This window comes from Bicyclus anynana, chromosome 9, assembly GCF_947172395.1.
Source record: "Bicyclus anynana chromosome 9, ilBicAnyn1.1, whole genome shotgun sequence".
Taxonomy (NCBI): domain Eukaryota; kingdom Metazoa; phylum Arthropoda; class Insecta; order Lepidoptera; family Nymphalidae; genus Bicyclus; species Bicyclus anynana.
The window spans coordinates 11,274,979-11,294,808 of record NC_069091.1 but is presented as its reverse complement, the minus strand read 5'-3'; the positions used below and the strand labels follow the sequence as shown (position 1 = coordinate 11,294,808).

The 19,830-nt window shown below is 37.3% G+C and overlaps 1 protein-coding gene across 1 annotated transcript in view; it reads left to right on the top strand.

The window, feature by feature from the left end:
- Nucleotides 1-19,361, top strand: part of LOC112043921 (hemicentin-2) — a 62,195-nt gene extending 42,834 nt beyond the window's left edge. The window contains exons 5-12 of the mRNA XM_024079592.2: nt 5,261-6,415; nt 6,828-7,393; nt 8,374-8,568; nt 9,126-9,306; nt 9,729-10,112; nt 11,031-11,187; nt 11,804-11,997; nt 13,915-19,361. Of these exons, the coding sequence (XP_023935360.1) occupies nt 5,261-6,415; nt 6,828-7,393; nt 8,374-8,568; nt 9,126-9,306; nt 9,729-10,112; nt 11,031-11,187; nt 11,804-11,997; nt 13,915-14,087 (3,005 nt within the window). The 3' untranslated portion in view covers nt 14,088-19,361. The remainder of the gene's footprint in view (nt 1-5,260; nt 6,416-6,827; nt 7,394-8,373; nt 8,569-9,125; nt 9,307-9,728; nt 10,113-11,030; nt 11,188-11,803; nt 11,998-13,914) is intronic.
- The last annotated feature ends 469 nt before the right edge of the window (nt 19,362-19,830 follow it).

Genomic DNA, 19,830 nt, shown 5'->3' with positions numbered 1-19,830 from the left:
GCGTGGAGATCTTTTCCTCCACTATGGCATATGGAGTGGATAAAATGATATACTTTGGGACTTTTGACATTTAAACGCGATAAATTTATCCCTGTGAAGTTGATGTGGGGATAAAACTTTACTTAAAAAAACAATTATGTCTCGCATGTTTTGGTCTTTAACAATTGCTTCGCAATATGGGGTGGGGTAGGGGTAGGGTAGGGGTAGCGTAGGGGTAGGGTAGGGTGGGGTAGGGGTGGGGTAGGGGTTGTGTAGGGGTGGGGTAGGGGTGGGGTAGGGGTGGGGTAGGGGTGGGGTAGGGGTGGGGTAGAGGTAGGGTAGGGGTGGGGTAGGGGTGGGGAAGGGGTGGGGTAGGGGTGGGGTAGGGTAGGGGTAGGGTAGGGTGGGGTAGGGGTGGGGTAGGGGTGGGGTAGGGGTGGGGTAGGGTAGGGGTAGGGTAGAGGTAGGGTAGGGGTGGGGTAGGGGTGGGGTAGGGTAGGGCTGGGGTAGGGGTGGGGTATTGGTGGGGTAGGGTAGGGGTAGGGTAGGGGTAGGGTAGGGCAGGGGTAGGGTAGGGGTAGGGTAGGGGTAGGGCAGGGGCAGGGTAGGGGTAGGGCAGGAGTAGGGTAGGGGTAGAGGTAAAGAAAGGTAGAGTAGGGATAGAGAATAACTGCACTTATGTCACAACGAAGCTTGACCGGGTCCGCTAGTATGATAGATACTATAGATACCTACTACAAATCACCGCAAAAAACAATCACCAAACAAAACAATGCCAACAGAAAACAGATAAATAATATGCACAAAATAACCAAATATTATCAAATTTACGTTTATTTCGGACTATTAATATACCTAATGCCAATTTATAAGATATATACAAATGGGTTGACAAGTCTATCCCTCCGTTTATCCACCGGGGATATGATAAAACGAGTGTGGGGGATAAACGTTTTATCCTCTCCCCGTGGATAAATTTTTCCCTTGCCCGTGCTAGCCCTGCAGAAGTGAATTTGTGGATTATATTTAACCAATTTTTGCTTTCACATGCAAGGGGCCCCTGTAGTCCGGAGGCCCCGTATCATTGGTACGACTGATACGGCGGTGGCTACGCCCCTGATAATAAAAGCATCTCAATACTAGGTGGGTAGGAACATAGTTGTGCAATAGAATCATCAGACAGATTGATAGCTAACTTTTGCACACTTCTTTCGCAGTTTTTGTGCAACAAAGTAAAAATAAAAAAATAAGATATTTGAGCTTAGCCAACTCCAACGCGGATTAATCCCCATTTACGGGGTTTTCATTCATAGAACAGGGGATTTGGATTTTAGACAGTGGGGCTCCAATTCGGGTTAGTGGGTCAGTTATTTGGTTGCTATAGTACTCGTATGTTGTTTGAAAAGTTATTATTTGTTGAACTTTCTGGAATACAATAGGCAACTTAAGATAACTTATCCTAATAAGTAGTTATTTAGGATAAGTTGACAAATTCTGCCCACGTGGAATGGTGGCAAGAATATTGGCTACATTTCTGGCTGGTGGGAGGCATCGGCCGTGGCTAGTTACCACCCTCCCGACAAAGACCGCTAAGCGATTTAGCGTTCCGGTACGATGTCGTGTAGAAACCGAAAGGGGTGTGGATTTTCATACTCCTCCTAATAAATTAGCCCGCTACCATCAGGTGAGATTGTTGTCAAGGCCTAACTTGTAAAGAATTTTATATTTTATAAATTTTATTCTTTACAAGTATATATATATTTCCTTCTTGTATCTCAACTGTATCCGAAAGGACTAAAGAGGCTTCAAGAGTTTTGTCGATGCAAAAACTGCGGAGCTCTGATTTATTAAAAGTAGAACGAGCTCCTGTATCGCATAATTTCTCCTGAGACATGCACGTCGCGTCGAAATATGCCACAAAACGTATTAATTTTTTTTAAAACAGCACACCTACTTTGTATCTTGGTGAACGACCAAGCCTACAACTATAAAGTTGTGAAAGCCGGCATTTCTTTAACCGTGGCTTTTCTGAAGGAGTCTTTGTGCGGTATTTGCCTTCCTCGCAGCAAATGGAGCGCGGACAAAACTTCTCATTTCACTTCGCCGTAAGTATGTGCCTACGTATGCGGTGTGCGAACCCCAATTTGCTGTTTCACGAACCGGTAGTAGAGTCGCTACGAACAGACAAACTGGCGTTTAGACAAGCCTACTTGAAATAAACGAATTTTATAATAAAACTCCTAAAGATGCTTATTCCTATTGGCGTGCACTGCCACCAAAGGTAAATCTATTTATACTAATAATAATATAATATATAATACTAATAATAAATCTGTAGAGACGTCAATACTCTACGTGAAATATATTTTCAAAATAAATATCAGGGGGTGATTAGTAATCGATACTGATGCCAAGAATGCAGTACAATCATTATCGAGGAGACTCGAGCTCAACAGTGAGCCAAGTATGGGTTGATAATGATGAAAAGAGTGTCAGGCATATTAACTATACAAGCATTCACGTGATATCTTTTAATAGAAAAGCGATAGGAAGGTTCATAGTACGAGCCTACTGCTATAAAATTAAGTACCGCGGCGAGGTCATAGGTTATCCATAGAATTCCATGGTATGTGTTGAGAAATACTGGGACACGTGGCCACAGAAAGCATGCACGTGGCTATCGTTACGTTTATCACTCTATGAAATAGCACTCGTGCTTAATAAATTTGTTAAAAAATCCGTCAAGGAGACGCCGACTTAGTGATAATCCTGAGATTATTAGGTAGGTAACTAAGTAGGTGCTTACTACTAGTACAGTTTATGTTTTCCTAACTAAAACTATTTGTATTTACTACTAGCGGACGCCCGCGACTTCGTCCGCCCTTAGACCTCATTAAATCCAGCCCTTACAGTAGTATCGCTGTAACATTGGAGTAACTTCTCCCGTTTTCCCAACATTTCCCTTCACTGCTTTGCTCCTATTGATCGTAGCTTAATGAAAAGTATACTATAACCTAGCCCTATAAGCCCAGGAGTATGAAGAATAATTGTACCGAATTACGTTAAAATACGGCGAGTAGTTTTTGTTTCTATAGCATACAGACAGACAGACAGACAGACAGAAAATTTACTGATTACATTTTTGGCATCAGTATCGATCACTATTAGTTATTTTGGAAATATATTTCATGTTCAGAATTGGCCTCTGAACATGAAATATATTAAAAAGTATAGACAACTGACGAGGTTCAAAGTGCTTGTTAAGACAGCCTACTCGGAATATTTTGTTTCGAATTTGCATGTAAATCGTTTCATCAGTTCTACTTTATGTTCCAAATATGTAATCGGGATCTCTCTTAGAAGATAGAAACTTGTAAACGTAAATATTAGTATCTAGCGGACGTCCGCGACTTTGTTCGCGTTAAAATCGGTTTTCTCGCAAACCCCATGGGAACCATCGATTTCGAAATTAAAAGGGGCATAAATGTTGCTCAATACCTTCCTCTATCGTCCAGCAGGGTTTCTCAAAGTTTCGGCTCCTGTTAAAATTTCCAAGTGACGGCGAACCCCTTACTAACTAATGAAATTTTTATTTCCATTTCCAAATTTGACAGTTGAAGAAAATAAGGTTTTTATTTGAATAAAAGATAGCACATAAAGTACCAAAAAATGTCTTTGTAATATTAATGTGATGGGTGTGCTTGGTGTGTTAACCTTAAAATTTGGTCTCAGTTATCAAGCCACCATTACGTAAATCTTGTCGTGAACCCCCTGCTGTTGAATGGCGAACCCCACTTTGAAAAACCTTGGTCCAGTGAAAGTCCTTTTAAAACTGACACAGCCATTTTAGAGATTGGGCCGGACAAACAGACAGACAGGCAACAATTTTAAAAAGCTTGATTTACTTTCAGTATCGTGTAAATAACTATATAATACATAGTTATTTTGAAATCACAGACAGACATTTCAATTTTATTTATATGTAATGCTGATGGTGAAAGCATCCAGAACCTACACGTGATCGCAGAGATGAAGATTTCATAATATAACTGACCTAATATTGTAATAAATATTTATCTCATGCATTTCTGGCTTCCTGTCGAATCACCGGTGAATAGCCGCCAGATGCCTGCAATATTTGTAATTGGGTGACCTGAATGAAAAACATGAACCAAGAAGAGTTGCTGGTTCTAAATCCGACACGCAGTGTAAACAGTGTTATGAGCCGAGCAAGCTTTGAGGCGCCTTCGTTTCCTGTTTAGGACTTGAATATTTCGGTGTGAGTTTTTCAGGTGAAAAGCATAGATACAACTGGAGTAAGACAGAGTTTTCATTTATTAATATATTTCTTCGTGGGTTCTGAGATACTCGTATGTTTTCAGTCAACGACAACTATAACAGTTTGACTGATATTTTATAAGAAGTCGAAATTGGTAGACGTTTAGGTTAATAGCCTCAACCGCCAGACCAGTTTTAGTCACTTTAGGAAATATTATTTTACAATATAAATCTGAATTGAGATTCGATACTCAACAGCGTGTGTTTGTTAATTACATCTACTTACCTAGTACTTACCTAGTCAATTTGGTATTATTTGGTAGTTCTTGCCACTATTTCACGTGGGTATGATTTGTTTAGTTTTTAGGATAAGTTAGCCTAAGTTGCTTAGTGCATTCTTTCTCAATAAATAAAAAAGGGTAAAGAACTTTGAACTTTTTTGGTTGTTTTATTGTGGATTTATTTACCCAGAAAATGAATACACAAGAACACGAGGCGCGTAAACTTTGTAACACATGTATTGACTAACGGCATCTTATGTTTGTAAGATCGGTGTGAAATGTAAGCTACTGGCAGATGTGTTTATTTAAAAGAATGTTCAACTTCTTAAAGATGCAAACAATTTAAATAAAACTATCCGATAAATAAATATTCTTAAGTAGTCCTCCTAATTAAAGATGCAAACAATTTAAATAAAACTATCCGATAAATAAATATTCTTAAGTAGTCCTCCTAAAACTTTATGTTCTTTTGCTGGTTTGTTACCTACATACAAAAATACCTATCCATCATAAATATAAAGAGTCATATAACATACATATATGTATCTTAATATTATGAGGCAATTTACATTATACATATATACATTATGTATATAACTCGTAAATATTGTTTCGAAAATATTTTACCGTTTCTCATTTAAAGGTAAAGCCACATTAATTTTTTAATTAATTCTTACTCAAAGCTAGCAACAAACATTCAAAGAAATAAATTTTGTTCTCAGATTTCCCGCGCGTCGAAGTTGGTCCAGAAAACCCTCTACGCGTAGAGATTGATTTGACTGCAGAAATGGTGTGCAAAGTTGACGCCAAACCTAAAGTTAACACTGTTAGATGGACCAGAGATGGAAAGTACATTGCTAACTCGTTTAACCACATCATCCAAGGAGTAACAGTACAGGACGCTGGCAAATACATATGCAGCGCTGACAATGGCCTCGGGCATCCTGGTGAAAACGAAATATTCTTAGACGTCCTTTACCCTCCCAGTGTCACTGTAGACTCTAAGACTTACGAAGCTGAAGAAGGCGGTACTGTAGAAATTAGATGTGATGTTTCGTCTAATCCTGAACCTATATCAGTCGAATGGACTAGAGAAGGAAGAACAGATTTCCGTCAGAAAGGAAACATTTTATTATTGACAAGAGTGAACGCTGATACAGCAGGCACATATATCTGCAAAGCGGTAAATGTTATATCACCAAGCAGTGGCAATAAAGCAGAACGAACCGGAACTGCATCTGTGGCAGTACTTGTGCGACATAAGCCTGGTAGAGCTTACATCAGTCCCGATCATCCAATAGCTCAGGAAGGCGCGGGAGTAGTGTTAACGTGCAGCGCCAAACCTCCAGGCTGGCCTGTCCCTCAGTACCGCTGGTTCCGGGAAATTGAAACTGGTGATATAAAGTCGTCAGTGCTCGCTACAGGCAATAAATATACGATACCCAGTGCACATCTCGGCAGCGAGGGAATGTACCACTGCCAGGCGACCAATGAATTGGGACACAGTGAACTAGCCACAGTTAACCTGGAAGTGTACCAACCGCCACGATTCCAATCTAAACTACAACCTCACGTTATTAAAAACTCTGGTGAAAGAAACTATTCATTGACCTGCGTTGCACTTGGCAAACCTCTACCAAATGTGAAGTGGTATAAGAACAATGCTGAAATTCATCCTGATGCAAATTTGTACGAAGTCAAAACGGAAATAAATGAAAGTAGAAATGCAGTTTATAATATACAAAGTGTGCTCAGATTTCACGGAAAAGCCAGACCGAATGGTGATGACTTGCTACCAGCAGATAGAGGCGTATACTCGTGCTCTTTTGAAAATGAAGTCAAAAAAGTAGAGTCCTCCATGCAGTTACGAATTGAACGTGAGTATAAGATTTATATATGTATTTTTAATAACTTCCGTTAAATTAATGATTTATTCAAGTACCTACATAATGCAAATGAGATTGTTTTCAATGTTTGAGTGTTTGTTGATTCATCTGATCGGCTGATCGCTTGTTTTTTCCAAATTACTCATTTATAAAACGAGGTTACTTTCATTTCGGTTCCGCTATGACATCATGGTAAATGCAATATAGTGTACCTACCTCCATAATGACAGATATTTGTAACTTACTATGTTATATAATATTATTATCCATGTTGGTCCATATAAATAATCGACATGAGTTTCTTCTAGAACGACAATAATACAGTTCTGAATAAATTTATGGATGTAAGTACAAGTGACAAGGATCAATTTAACATATTGTAATAATTTTTTTGCAATTTCAGATGAGCCCATATCAATCGGGCAACAAAAGAAAGTCGCTTACGACCTAATGGAAAATGCGGAGATCTCATGCCGCGTACAAGCGTACCCCAAACCGGAATTCCAATGGTTTTACAGCTCGAACCCTGCGCCACTGCACATGTCATCAGACGGTCATTACGAGATCATAACCACGACAGACGAAAACGATTCATATTTGAGCATACTAGTGATTAGGAATGTGAAGCTACAAGACTACGGCGATTATTATTGCAAAGTGAAGAATTCTCTAGGAAACATTCGCCCACAAATTCGGCTTCAACCGAAAGGTGCGCCAGAACCGCCGAAGAATTTAGCCACTCAGAAGGTTGATGCGACATACGTGACATTGAAATGGGAAGAAGGGTTTAATGGTGGGTTGTCGAGTACGAAGTACTTCGTGCTGTATCGTCGTGTTAGGAACCCAGCCGGTGGTGAACACTGCGCAGCTGATCGAGACGATGAATTCGATTGGAAAGAATATGATTGTGGACGTGCGAACCCCTGTAACGTGACACGCCTTGAGCAACATAACTCATACTACTTCAAGGTATTTAGATTCACTGTAATTTTGCCACCTTAGTGTTGTAGCGTTCTGTGTGTTTCATTTCATAAAGAACTTCAAACCATTTATTGCATATGGAAAAGCTTTGACAAATACGTAGTGATTTATAGAAGAGAGATGTATTGATTGGATAATTGATTTTACATTTCACGTGTCATTGTACTGATTGCCAAAATCTTCTTTAAAAATGTATCGTCTAAGATAAATCATAGAAAAATGTCATTACATTCAATAATATCATTTTTATCACCTGTAAGCTTGTTCTTTTTTGCTCTATTAGTGTATTTAGTGATCACAAAGCTCATTTCTCTTTTTCTTTAACGCTACCAGCAGGTGACATATATTTTCAAGGTAAATCATTTTTAGTGTGCCTTTATAAGAACATTCATGTAGGTACTAGCTTCCTCACTGCCGCAATTTTTCATGTAGAAAATACCAATTTTATTTTAAACATAATCACTAGTAGCACCACGGAATGCAGTTATTACTTACGTAGTTCTTTTCATATCAAATGGTTTACATCAAATAAATTCTAGCATAATATGCTGAAAATCGGCGTTCTTTGGACCAAGTTCCAAAATTTGTGCTTCCAAATGCTTGATTCGTGCAGCACAAATATTGAGCTCTTTTTCAACGTGCCATACATAATAGTGTACTTTTTTGATGCTTCTGCTACATGTGTTTTTGTCTTGACACGCCCATGTGGACGAGGTATAAATTGTTATCTGTGGCACGGTTTTAATTTTATTTTCTTTCTTTCATATAGCTCTATAACTCTACACTATGGGGTCCAATAACTACAGCACCCCTTTGAATTATTATCGCACCCAACCCTGGCACAATTTTTTCGGTTAACTGAAGGAATAAACAGAGGGGGAGGTCATGTTGAAAAAAAGCCTTTTATTCTAAAACTAAACTATTACCTAAACCAATTTAAATTTATAATTTTTGTCTTAATATTTTAGGTCAAAGCGGTAAACACAAAAGGACAAAGCAACTATTCAAACGAACTGTCGGTGACAACCAAAGTGGACAAGATCTTGCCGCCAGAGCACGTGACGTACAACCCTAGCTCGACGCTGATCAGCTTCAGCGTGGGACCCACGTGTCTGCCGCTTGTTGGCGTTGTTGAGGGGCAGGGAGGTCCAGACGGGTGGCAGGTAAGGAAATAAAAATAAATTATGACTATAATCGAGTCGCGAATCTGAAGTGCCAGGCCACATAGCTCAAAGAGCCGATGGATGTTAGGGGTCCCGAGGTGCGACCTGGAATGGCGACCTCGCACCGAGCGCAGTGTTGAATGACCCCACTTCTAGGTGGACCGAGGAGGAGTGCAAGGAGCCACTGGATGCTGGCTCGAGAACGTGGTGTTTGGAAGTCCATGCAAGAGGCCTATGGCCAATAGTAGACGTCCATTGGCTGTTAATGATGATGATGATGAATTATTATAATCAGCACGTTAATTTTACAAGCAGCTCTAAACACCTTGAAGTAGTGCCTTTTTCTATATCACACTTAGTTAGAGCATGTTACACCAAGATTATACAAGGACGGTGCTAAGACGGGGGTAGGGAGTGAAAGCTGTGTCCTCTAGACATTAAAAAATATCAGAATATGGATATGGGTATAGTTTGATATTTTTTTCACTACCCTATATGCGCTTGCGGTCTTGACCTTGACAATATACTTGGCCACCAACAATATCCTTCTTTTGCAGGTGGTAGAAACAATAGTTTTGCGTTTGTCTGGCGTGGGATCCATGACGCAAGAAGCTACTTTGGACCCGCCCAACCGTGCGCAGGACTCGTTCGACTACGTGCGCCAGTACCCGCGCATGAGGGTCAAACTCTGCTTGAAGACCAACCACAATGTTTGCAGCGATGAAGTCGTAGCGGAAAGTAAGTAATTTTAGTCCTAGTAACAAATAACGGGTTAAAATCCCCATAACTTACACAGCTATACCTCTTAATGGAGAGCACAGTGGATGTGACCCCTACCTTCGAATCGGCGGGCGTAGATTCGAATCCGCTCCGGGGCATGCACCTGCAACTTTTCAGTTATGTGTATTTTAGGTATTTAAATATCACGTGTCACAAACGGTGAAGGAAAAACATCGTGAGGAAACCTGCATGCCTAAGAATTTTCTCAATTCTCTACGTGTGTGAAGTCTGCCAATACGCAGTGGGCCAGCGTGGTGTACTATTAGCCTAACCTCTCTCATTCTGAGACGAGAATCGTGCTTAACAGTGACACTAACTAACTACTAACTAAATTAGTAAGGAGTGTTGAAAACTAATTAATGTTTGCGTTTAATTTGCAGTTGGCACATCATATACAAAGGAAGCTGTAACTCTTACAACTGCCACCGTCGTCGCCATTATAGTCTCATGCCTTGTCTTCCTCTTATTCCTGAGTCTCCTGTTTATATTCTGTCGCTGCAAACGCAACGAAAACAAGAAAGACACTTCAAAAGATTACGAAATGGACTCTATGAGATCCCCGATGGGATCGCCCCAGAATCAAGCCCCACCGCCATACTATCCCAGTACTGGGATGGAGAACAAAGCTCTCGAAAACTCTATGGATCTACCTTTGTCTATGGACGATTCAAAGAACGCTGTATACGCTACGCAAGGAGGATATGGATACCATATGGCGCCTCACACGCAAACACATCCCGGCCAGAACCTGTCTAATACCGATTGTGAGTTTTTTGTTATTATTGTTGTGGAACGTAGCTAAAGTCTGTAGAGTTAGCGCCAAACTTTGCGTCTGCACTGAACACGCTGTGTATAGTTTTGCAGTGTCACAGAAAACCTGCAGTGTACAAAAACTTATCCCAGCGGCGTTATAATTGATATCCCTACATATATTTGCTATAGATAATACTAGAAGCTAATGACGTATACTATAAGACTATAACAGACAGAAATAATTTTAGAAAAAAGATATAGGTATATCTCGTATAGCCTGCAAATAAATATAGATTTTGCGTGAGCAAGTATGCACATTGCACCTGTTTGTTACCACAAGCGCACCGCACGACCGACTTTTAAACCACAACATTTATAATTTAAAATTTTGGGGCTGTTTAAATCATGAGGTGGTTCCAGAAGGCAATTATCTTAAGTGCGAAAAACGCAGGTGTATTTTTACTTTTTAAGGCTAGTATTTCTCCACGTTTTCACATACGAGCGACAACTTCTGTCGCTCGTATGTGAAAACAGTCTAGGCAACAATCTCAACGTCATATCATTATCAGTTAAAATATACAACTGTGTTTTTATTTCTAGAAAAAAAACAGTTGCTAGCAATTGAGATATTCTTTTAGGTATAACTTAGTCTAGCCTTTAATGTTTATAGCTCAGCTTGACGAACCCTATTTTAGTTACTTTTTCACTACTACAAGCGTTTCTAAACTGCATGATGTTTTCCCGTTTATTTTTTTTTATGAAACATTTAAAATATTTGTATTAACAATTGCAACTTTCTCCTCATGCACGCAAAGGACTAACCAGTAGTGACAGCGTAGACGGTAACACTGTATCCACAATATCCGTCCTAATGCATACAGACACACAGAACTACCATAAACATATACATAAAGTGCATTTTCCCATAGGGGTGAACATGGGGTACATAGAGAACAGCTACGCTAACAGCAACAATGGTGGTAGCGTCAACTCGCAGGACTCGTTGTGGCAGATGAAGATGACTGCGGCTGGCAACCCTCCAGGGATACCTTCACATCAGATGATCGACCGGCAGAGCAATTATGGGTAAGAATGATAAGGAAGCAAACCTATAATGTTTTCTAGAGTTAGGCTAGTTGAAACTTTTTTAAATGGTTTTAAAATGATCATTATCGTTCTATTAGTCTAAATATATATATATATTTTTTTTTTGAGACGTGATTACATGAAAATTTTAGTGTTTTTTGTTGATGACAATACGAGCTAAAACGCCTGTCGGCCATGACAGTCTATATTTCAGCTGTTTCATGACGTCACTGTAATAAATCTCTTACAAAGGGAACGTTTGACAAAAAAATTAGATAATAATTAATTTGACGTTTATTACATCAAGTGTGTTAGTGACGTCACAAAATGGACGACAGCATTTTGACGTTTGTAAAATGTGGTACGCAAAAATACGTTCTTAGCGGACATCTACTTATTATAAACTACCTCCCTACCAAATTTCATCTTAGAATCAAAAATCAAAAATCAAAATTCATTTTTTTTCAATTAGGCTTTGTTTACAAGCACTTTTGAAAGGTCAAGTTATGTCATAATTTAATTTAAAGGGTTCTAAAGGCGCCTTGGTCCGAGAAGAGCCTACAACAAACTCAGCAAAGGTTTCTTTTTTTTATGTCTTTCATATGTCTACGTGTAGGTACGATCCGATCACGCACGGCGGCTACGGCACCATCGACGACTACGCGCCGTACCCGCCGCTGCCGCACGGCACGCACGTGCCGGCGCCCGACTACGGCATGCGCACGTCGCAGAACCCGTCGCGACAGGACTACTGCTCCGACCCCTACGCGTCTGTGCACAAACCAAAGAAACGGATAGACCAGCATATCGGTGAGACTGCGCTTCGTATAAACTACTAATATACTATACTAGCGGACGCCCGCGACTTCGTCCGCGTAAAAATTGATGTAAACTTCTCTACCTCTACCTTACCCTGCTCGTAAACCTACCCAACCCTACCCTACCCTACCCTACCCCTACCTTACGCCTACCCTACCGCTAATGTTAACCCTTCCCTCCCCCCACCTTACCCTACCCTAACCCTACCCGTAACCTATCCATACCCTATCCTACCCTACACCTAATCTACCCCTACCCTACCCCTACCTTACTCCTACCCTACCGCTAACCCTAACCCTTCCCTACCCCTACCTTATCCGTACCCTACCCCTACCCTACCCCTACCCTACCCTACCCCTATCCTACTCCTCCCCTACCCTATACGTTCCATATCCTTCTCCTACCTCTACCTTGCCCCTACCCTACCCCTATCCTACTCCTCCCCTACCCTATACGTTCCATATCCTTCTCCTACCTCTACCTTGCCCCTACCCTACACTACCCCTACGTTATCCGTACCCTACCCTACCCTACCCTACACTTTCCCTAAATTACCCCTACCCTACCTCTATCCTACCCCTTCCCTACCTCTATCCTATCCCTACCCTCAGCAAAATTGGTCCAGCCTTTTGTGCGTGGTGCAATGACCAAAAGACTATAATTTCCCAAGCGACTTCTATGCTAATACTATAAAGAGGTAAAGTTTGTGTGGTTGTCGGGGGTAATCTCTGGATCTACTGGACCGATTTGGAAAATTCTTTTATCAATAGAAAGCTACATTATTTGCGAGTGTCATAGGCTATGTTTGGTCCTCATATTCATACGGGAACGGGAACCACGTAATTGAAACCGTGGGGCGCCATATAGCGGCATTTCTGCGACTTTCAGAAATTTTATATTATCTCCGAAACTATATAACTAATTAACATACTGTAAAGGGCAAATCTTATCTCTATAATATCCTTGTGATTATTAAATCATTTATTTTGATAAGGATTTAAGTTTAGTTGTGTAAATAATGACGTAAACCTTAGTTTAAAATTTAAATAATTTATTAAAGTATTAAAGGTACTATATCTGCTAAAATATAAAAGATAGATATATGGTGTCGCGGACTTTTTTGTAGAACTTTTAAAGGTTCAAAAAGCCTCCATACATTTATTTCAGTTATGCGCAATGGTTGAGGCAGCGCATGCGAATAAGTAAGTTTTTCGGTCTGACCTGTAAGAGAAAACCCGCGATATCTCAGTAGTTATATATGATAGAAATATAAAATATAGCCTATAGCACTCCCCGATAACGTAGCATTCTACTGGTGAAAGAATTTTTAAAATCGGTCCAGTAGTTCCGAAGATTACCCCATTTCAAAAAATTGTTACAAACTTACAAACTTACAAACTTACAAACTTACAAACTTTACCTCTTTATAATATTAGTATAGATAAGTCCTGTAGACGCGGCTCATTGTCATTTGTGTAAGACGCTGTCAATTTTAGTTCAGGTTTTAGCCGCGGGACTTCTTTCGTGGCGTGGAGACATTTTGTCTACTATCTTCACGAGATATGACGTTTATTGTATACTAGGCCTACTGGTTGATACGAAATCGGTTCAGATCAATAAACTGTAAACTACCTTCCTGACAATTTTCAACTTTCTGTGTTAGGCGGTTTTCGAGATTTCTTCATGTGACCTTTCGCTTTTATGTATTTAGATACCTGCTCCAGCTTATTATCCAGGGAAAGATAAAGGGGAAACGAAGGCCTGGTCGTAGACTTACATCTTGGCTCAAGAACTTACGCCAAGGGTTTAATTTGAGTACCAGATCACTCTTTCGGGCAGCAGTGAAATTAACCTTAAGGATTGCCGATTGCTGATTCGATAAGTAACGCTTGATGTTTTTTCAAACAGAGTCGCCGTACCACGAAGTGAGCGGTCTGCCGGAGAGCTACGGAGGGGGTGAGGACGGCGGGGCGGAGGAGAAGCCGCCGCATCTGTCCCTCAGCTATGACGAGTCGCTCGAGTCAGGCTACTCCACGCCCAACTCCCGCGCACGTAGAGTCATCCGCGAAATTATAGTCTAAACATCGTATACTACACTCAGTCTCAGAATACGGAGATTTAAAAAAAATGTAGACTGAAGCTGTAGACAGTCACACTCTAAAAGGCCGTACAGACTACTTAGTATTTTAGTCGAGTACCAACAATTTTTGGGCGGTAAATCCAAAAATTGTTCGTACTCGACTAAATACTAAAGTAGTCTGTACGGCCTTTTACTTTACTACCTATAGGAGTATTCTGTGATGAGCGCTATTCTGTAACGTTGTTTTGTATAACGCATGTGTGAGTTTTGAATACACCTCTATCTCTCTCTGTCTAATACTATACTATAGAAAGAGAAAGATATAAGTGATTCGAAAGTCGTACTTGCGAGTTATACAAAACATCGTTGCAGAAGCATACATTGTGGGAGTCTCCGTATTCTTAGTAGGTACCTATTTTATACGCCATCCTCCAAGTAGGTATTAAAAAGCATCCAAATAACAGCAATGGTCCTTAAAATTCATTTGTGACGTCCTTCATATTCTGTACGATATTTTTCAACTTAAATACACCAGTAAGGGGTAATATCTATAGATCAAAGTTGGCCATTGGTAAGATGACCTAAAAACTTTGAATGCTTTTTGATACTGTAAATGTATTGTTTCTGAAAAGCAAATTCGAGCATTTAATCTACTTGATAATATAGGGAGACAGTTGCGAAGTAATAGACTACTAAAGCACGGACTACCTTATACATATTTTTTGACTGAAATCAATGCCTACTAGTGATTAGGTACGTACTACCTATCTTACGTTCTTGTCGACTTCGCTATTGTTGTTCGACACAGTACGTCGAGTCAATTACGCTGACTCGCATGATTGTGTATATTCTATAAGAATGAATGATGGGATTCTTCCTTTAAGAATGATTTAAAAAATAGCAGAATAAGTAAAAAATTCTGTTTGACATGTGAATCAAGAAAGTGTGACTTTCGCATTTCTTAGAAACACGTCTTATCCCCACGGAACTTTAAAATTAAATGGTGCAAGACAATCGTCGCTAGTCGAGTTCTTGCTGCCGACCAATGACAAGACAGCAAAAGTCTTCAAATCTACCCTCAATGTAAGGTAATGTAATGTGTTGAGATTACATTTACTATGTATATATTTACGTCACGTCAATTATTGCGTATAGTTTAAACCGCCTACGCATAAGTCTATATTTCTACTTAATTTTGTGTGGTATAAAAATGTTTTCCACTTTACAAAGACTATAAAGTCTGATTAAGTTTGTATATAATTCCAAATGTGTTTCATCAATTGAGATAATTCGATATTATCAATGTCTAATCAAGGAGTCGTGGAAAATGTCTCCTTTCTAGACTAAAAAAATCTCTGTAGAATAAGTATAAAATGGATTACACTAATATTGATTATCTCATAATTGATTATAAATGATCTCTTTGAAATAAATAGATACACAATATTAACATTGATTGGTACTTATTTTAATGTGCCTGTCAAATAAATTTAAATCTATACTAATTTGGCAATATCTTTGTAGTTTTTTTTAACCCTTAAGAATCCTTTGTTTGTAAGGGTTATCACGTTTGACTTGAAAATTAGATACTTAAGCTTAGCTTCTCTTTTTGATTAAAAACTGTAGGTTCCACATTCTACCTAATTAGTAAATTTAAGAAATCATTCTCTTGACTAGTGCCATTTTTAAAATTATTTGATAAATATTCACTTAAGTATAGACAAAGAGTCCATGGTCGTAATCTGTGGTGGCTAACACTGGAATGTGTTGTTAAAACATAGAAACAAGTAGAAGGTAAATGCCGTTATAGCAATTGGATATCTTGATTCTTAATTTAAATATTTGAACATAAAGAAAAAATAATAACAGTGGCACACCTATTATATCTTTCCAAATATTAAAAATGAAGTGTACCTACATAAAGGATATGATTTTTTGTTGAACATTTCTAAAAACTATCTATTCTAGGCCTGATGATACAATGCCAGCGTACAGTACAAAAGTTTACCATACTATTTATAGTACCAATATCTATTATCTACTTAGGAGTACGTAACATTAAGAGGTAGTCATACATTTTCATTGAAAAATGGGTATCCAGTTGATTTAGCAATCGTGGGCTCTTCGTCTATGCTATAAATTTCGTCTTAATCTCTTCTATTAGATTAAATACCTATTTCAATCAATTTTAATATTATATATTTTTAGAGATCTTTTATAAGTCTATTTTAAAATGTGTAAATGTAGATATAAATTCTCTTTATTTTTTTATAAAAATCTGAATAGGTCAGAGTAAAAAGAGTTTTATTTACAGCTTTATAAATTAAGGAGGGTATTTTTCACAAACTTGATTCGCAAGTTTAGTTAATAATTTTAGCTAAAGATATTTTGTTTCATTATAAATGCATTTTAATCAAATCGACAGGCTTACGCAAAAAATCACAAATGAATGATTTAATTCATAAATTAGATAGGTACCTTTACTTAATATTATTTAAACGTTAAGTTTGTATTTACTATATATTAGTTAGCATAAAAATTAATCAGTAATTACTTATAGCATGTATTTTTTTATAAAATAGGAAATTTGATTCTCATATAAGTATAATTTTTAACGCAGGACAGACAATAGACTCGAAATCTGTACTTAAATCTCATTTATTTAAGTTAGTTACTAAGTATTCTTATTAATAAATACATTAACGAAATAGGCCCACCTTTTTCAAGTAGATTTAACTAAATCTTTTTTTGTATAGCATATATAGCAGGTGCTATTTTATTGGACTGACTCATGAAGAATATATATTATGTAAGAAACTGCCTTAAAAGCAATACAGTATACAATTACTTTGTTAATTTTAAGTTTCTCGACTCAAAATATTACACGGTCTTATTAAATAGGAAATATGCATGTTATCCAAGTTAAGGACAAATATTTTTCTTTATATTCCTTAACTATATATATTTACAAATAACAATTTTTTTTTAATTTACTCAGTTTAAATTAAAATCTTTAGTTAATAAAAAGGGTTTAAAAATTTAAAAAATCCCTGGAAATTAAATTCATGATACTGAAACGTTTGCTATTGGTCATGCCATACAATAAAAGCCTCCACAGTTCTATAATCCTCTTTGCTTCAATAATGTGATATTTTAAAACACTATCTTACAAGAGGCAATTTTTATAGCTTTCAAAAAAATTCACGTCAAACTAATTTTAAACATTTATTTCTAACATTTCAAGAAGATTATAATACTTGTTTACGGTAAAGTTACTTCGCCAAGTAATTTAATCATATTGTGGTTAAGCGTCTGCTTATTTTGAGTTTCCACCTTGTACTCATTTACCAACTTAACTCCTAGACGGTAATTATCCAGACTCTTTGCTTAACTAAATTAGTTTTAAAGCAATATTCTTTTACATAATAATATAGCAAATATTATTTACGTATTTTCTAAAACAAGCATGTCGGTGATTAATCGATCAATTAAATATCATATTTAATTAACCTATATACCTAATGTATTTACTGCCCAATATATTTTTAAATCACAAGTTTTCAACTATAATCTATAAACTAGGATTGGGCTAATATTTATGAAAACTAAGTAGATATTTACTATCTACATTTTAAAATATATGATTTACACAATACAAAATCAATTTGTGGTTTTTTTTTTATAATATAATACCTAGGTATTATATTTACGCTAAGTTCTTTATTATTTTTTTACAATAGGTAGTTACACATATTTCCACCTTTTCCACGTTAAATTAATAATTTTTACTAAACATTTAATTTATATCACATTTATTGTGTGATGTAGATGTATAAATGTAAGTACCTATATGTTTTAGAAAGTATTGACATTGTTATCAATCAATTTGTTTCACTGTTTTTCTGTTGAACTCTGGCCTAGTAATTTTACGTCTATAGGATCGGAATCAACAATATCCGAAATAATATGAATAGGTAGTTGTTTAAGGACAGGCTTGACTGCGTTGGTGCGTTCAAGTTTGCGTTTCGCCTTCCTAAATTCATAGTCTACTATCGGGCATTAGATCTGTTATTTATTTGCTATTAGAAATAAATAATAGGTAATATCCACGGTGACACATTCCAAATAGGTTGCCTAGTTTTATTGCGGCCAGACATATTTTTCATACAAAATCTAGGAAACCATGAACTAGATCAAAGGCAACCTAATGCAGTTAAATTAAGCAAAAAAATAAGCTTTCACTTTTACATATTAGACGACTAAGTAACTGATGAAGGGATTTTAACATTACTCAATTTTTCATATCTGACAACCCCACAGTTGCAGTGTGAAAGCAGGCAACCATTACGTTTTTAATTATTTTGGGTATATTCTATTACCTACGGTACAATTTTTTTTATTAACCAATGAGGGAAGGAGATTCAATATAACATGTGTTATTTCTTAAAACAGATAAATAACAGATGAGGCTATATATTCCTTATGCCGGATCTTGTACTATCAAATGGAAGGCGCGTCCATCGATTTAAGATATATTTCTACGCTCGACATATCCTTCATCAATGGGCGCGTTCAGAGGGCCTAGTGGTAGTTTCATACTGTTACTATCGCGTTAACGTAAACGCGAATTTATAAGGAATTGAAACAGCGCCATCTAGTGGCACTAATGCGCAACCGTTTCAATTCCATATAAATTCGCGTTTACGTGAACGCGATAGTAACAGTATGAAAATATTGAAAACTCCCACTAGGCACTTTGTAGATGGCGAATACAAACTTGAACGCAGATCGTTAATGTCTGAATGTGCATTTTGTTAGTGAATATCACTTCATCCGTCCCTTCATTTGTGTAATACTCATTTTTTTTTTCAAAATACTCTAGTCTTATACTACTTTTACATATTACGAAAGTTTTTGTTAACTTATTACTGCATATATCTAATGGCTATGTATGTAGTATTAATTTTACAAATACTTGAAATTTCAAAATTCAGAAGCGTTATAATAAATTTGCGATGAAATAGTTATTCAAATTGTGCAGGTAGATTAGGGGACACATTTTGTAAATGAATATGTATATTTTTTAAGGTTTACTATATTTAGGACGCCAAACGTTTATCGAAGGAAAATACGCCATATTTTAGATGTAAGTTCAATAATATACATTATACTTACTACTTATCTGTTGCAACAATGAAATGAATTTGTGGAACCACTTGTACATATTGACTTAGGTAATGATTATAACGTTCGGAAAATAAATGTTTCTCACAAATGATGTTTTCTTATTTGAAATTTTCACCGACAATTTTTCCTACTCTACTTCCTCACAAGGTAAGTAATGTGGTAAGTAAGTAATCAAGTATTGTGAAGAATGATTGATATTATCTATCCATTATAGAATATATACTCAGAGGCACAATTATCCGCCCAATTTAATATACTTATAAATATGTATAGGCTAGTTGCGCCCCAGGGTGTTACCCGCGAGAAATAAGTAGGTACATATAATTGGGATAAAAAGTAACATTTGTGTTAATCTAGGATATAATCTATCTCCATTCTAAATTTCAGCTAATTCGGTTTTCGATAAAGTAGTCTTACAAAAAAAATTTACATTGTAAACATTGACTATTGACTATAATACAATGTTTAAAGTTACGAGTACTTGGCCTTTTCTACGTAAATTATAGTGTTTTTTTTTAAAAGAAAACTTGGTCTATGAATGTTAAGTTCGAAGTTTA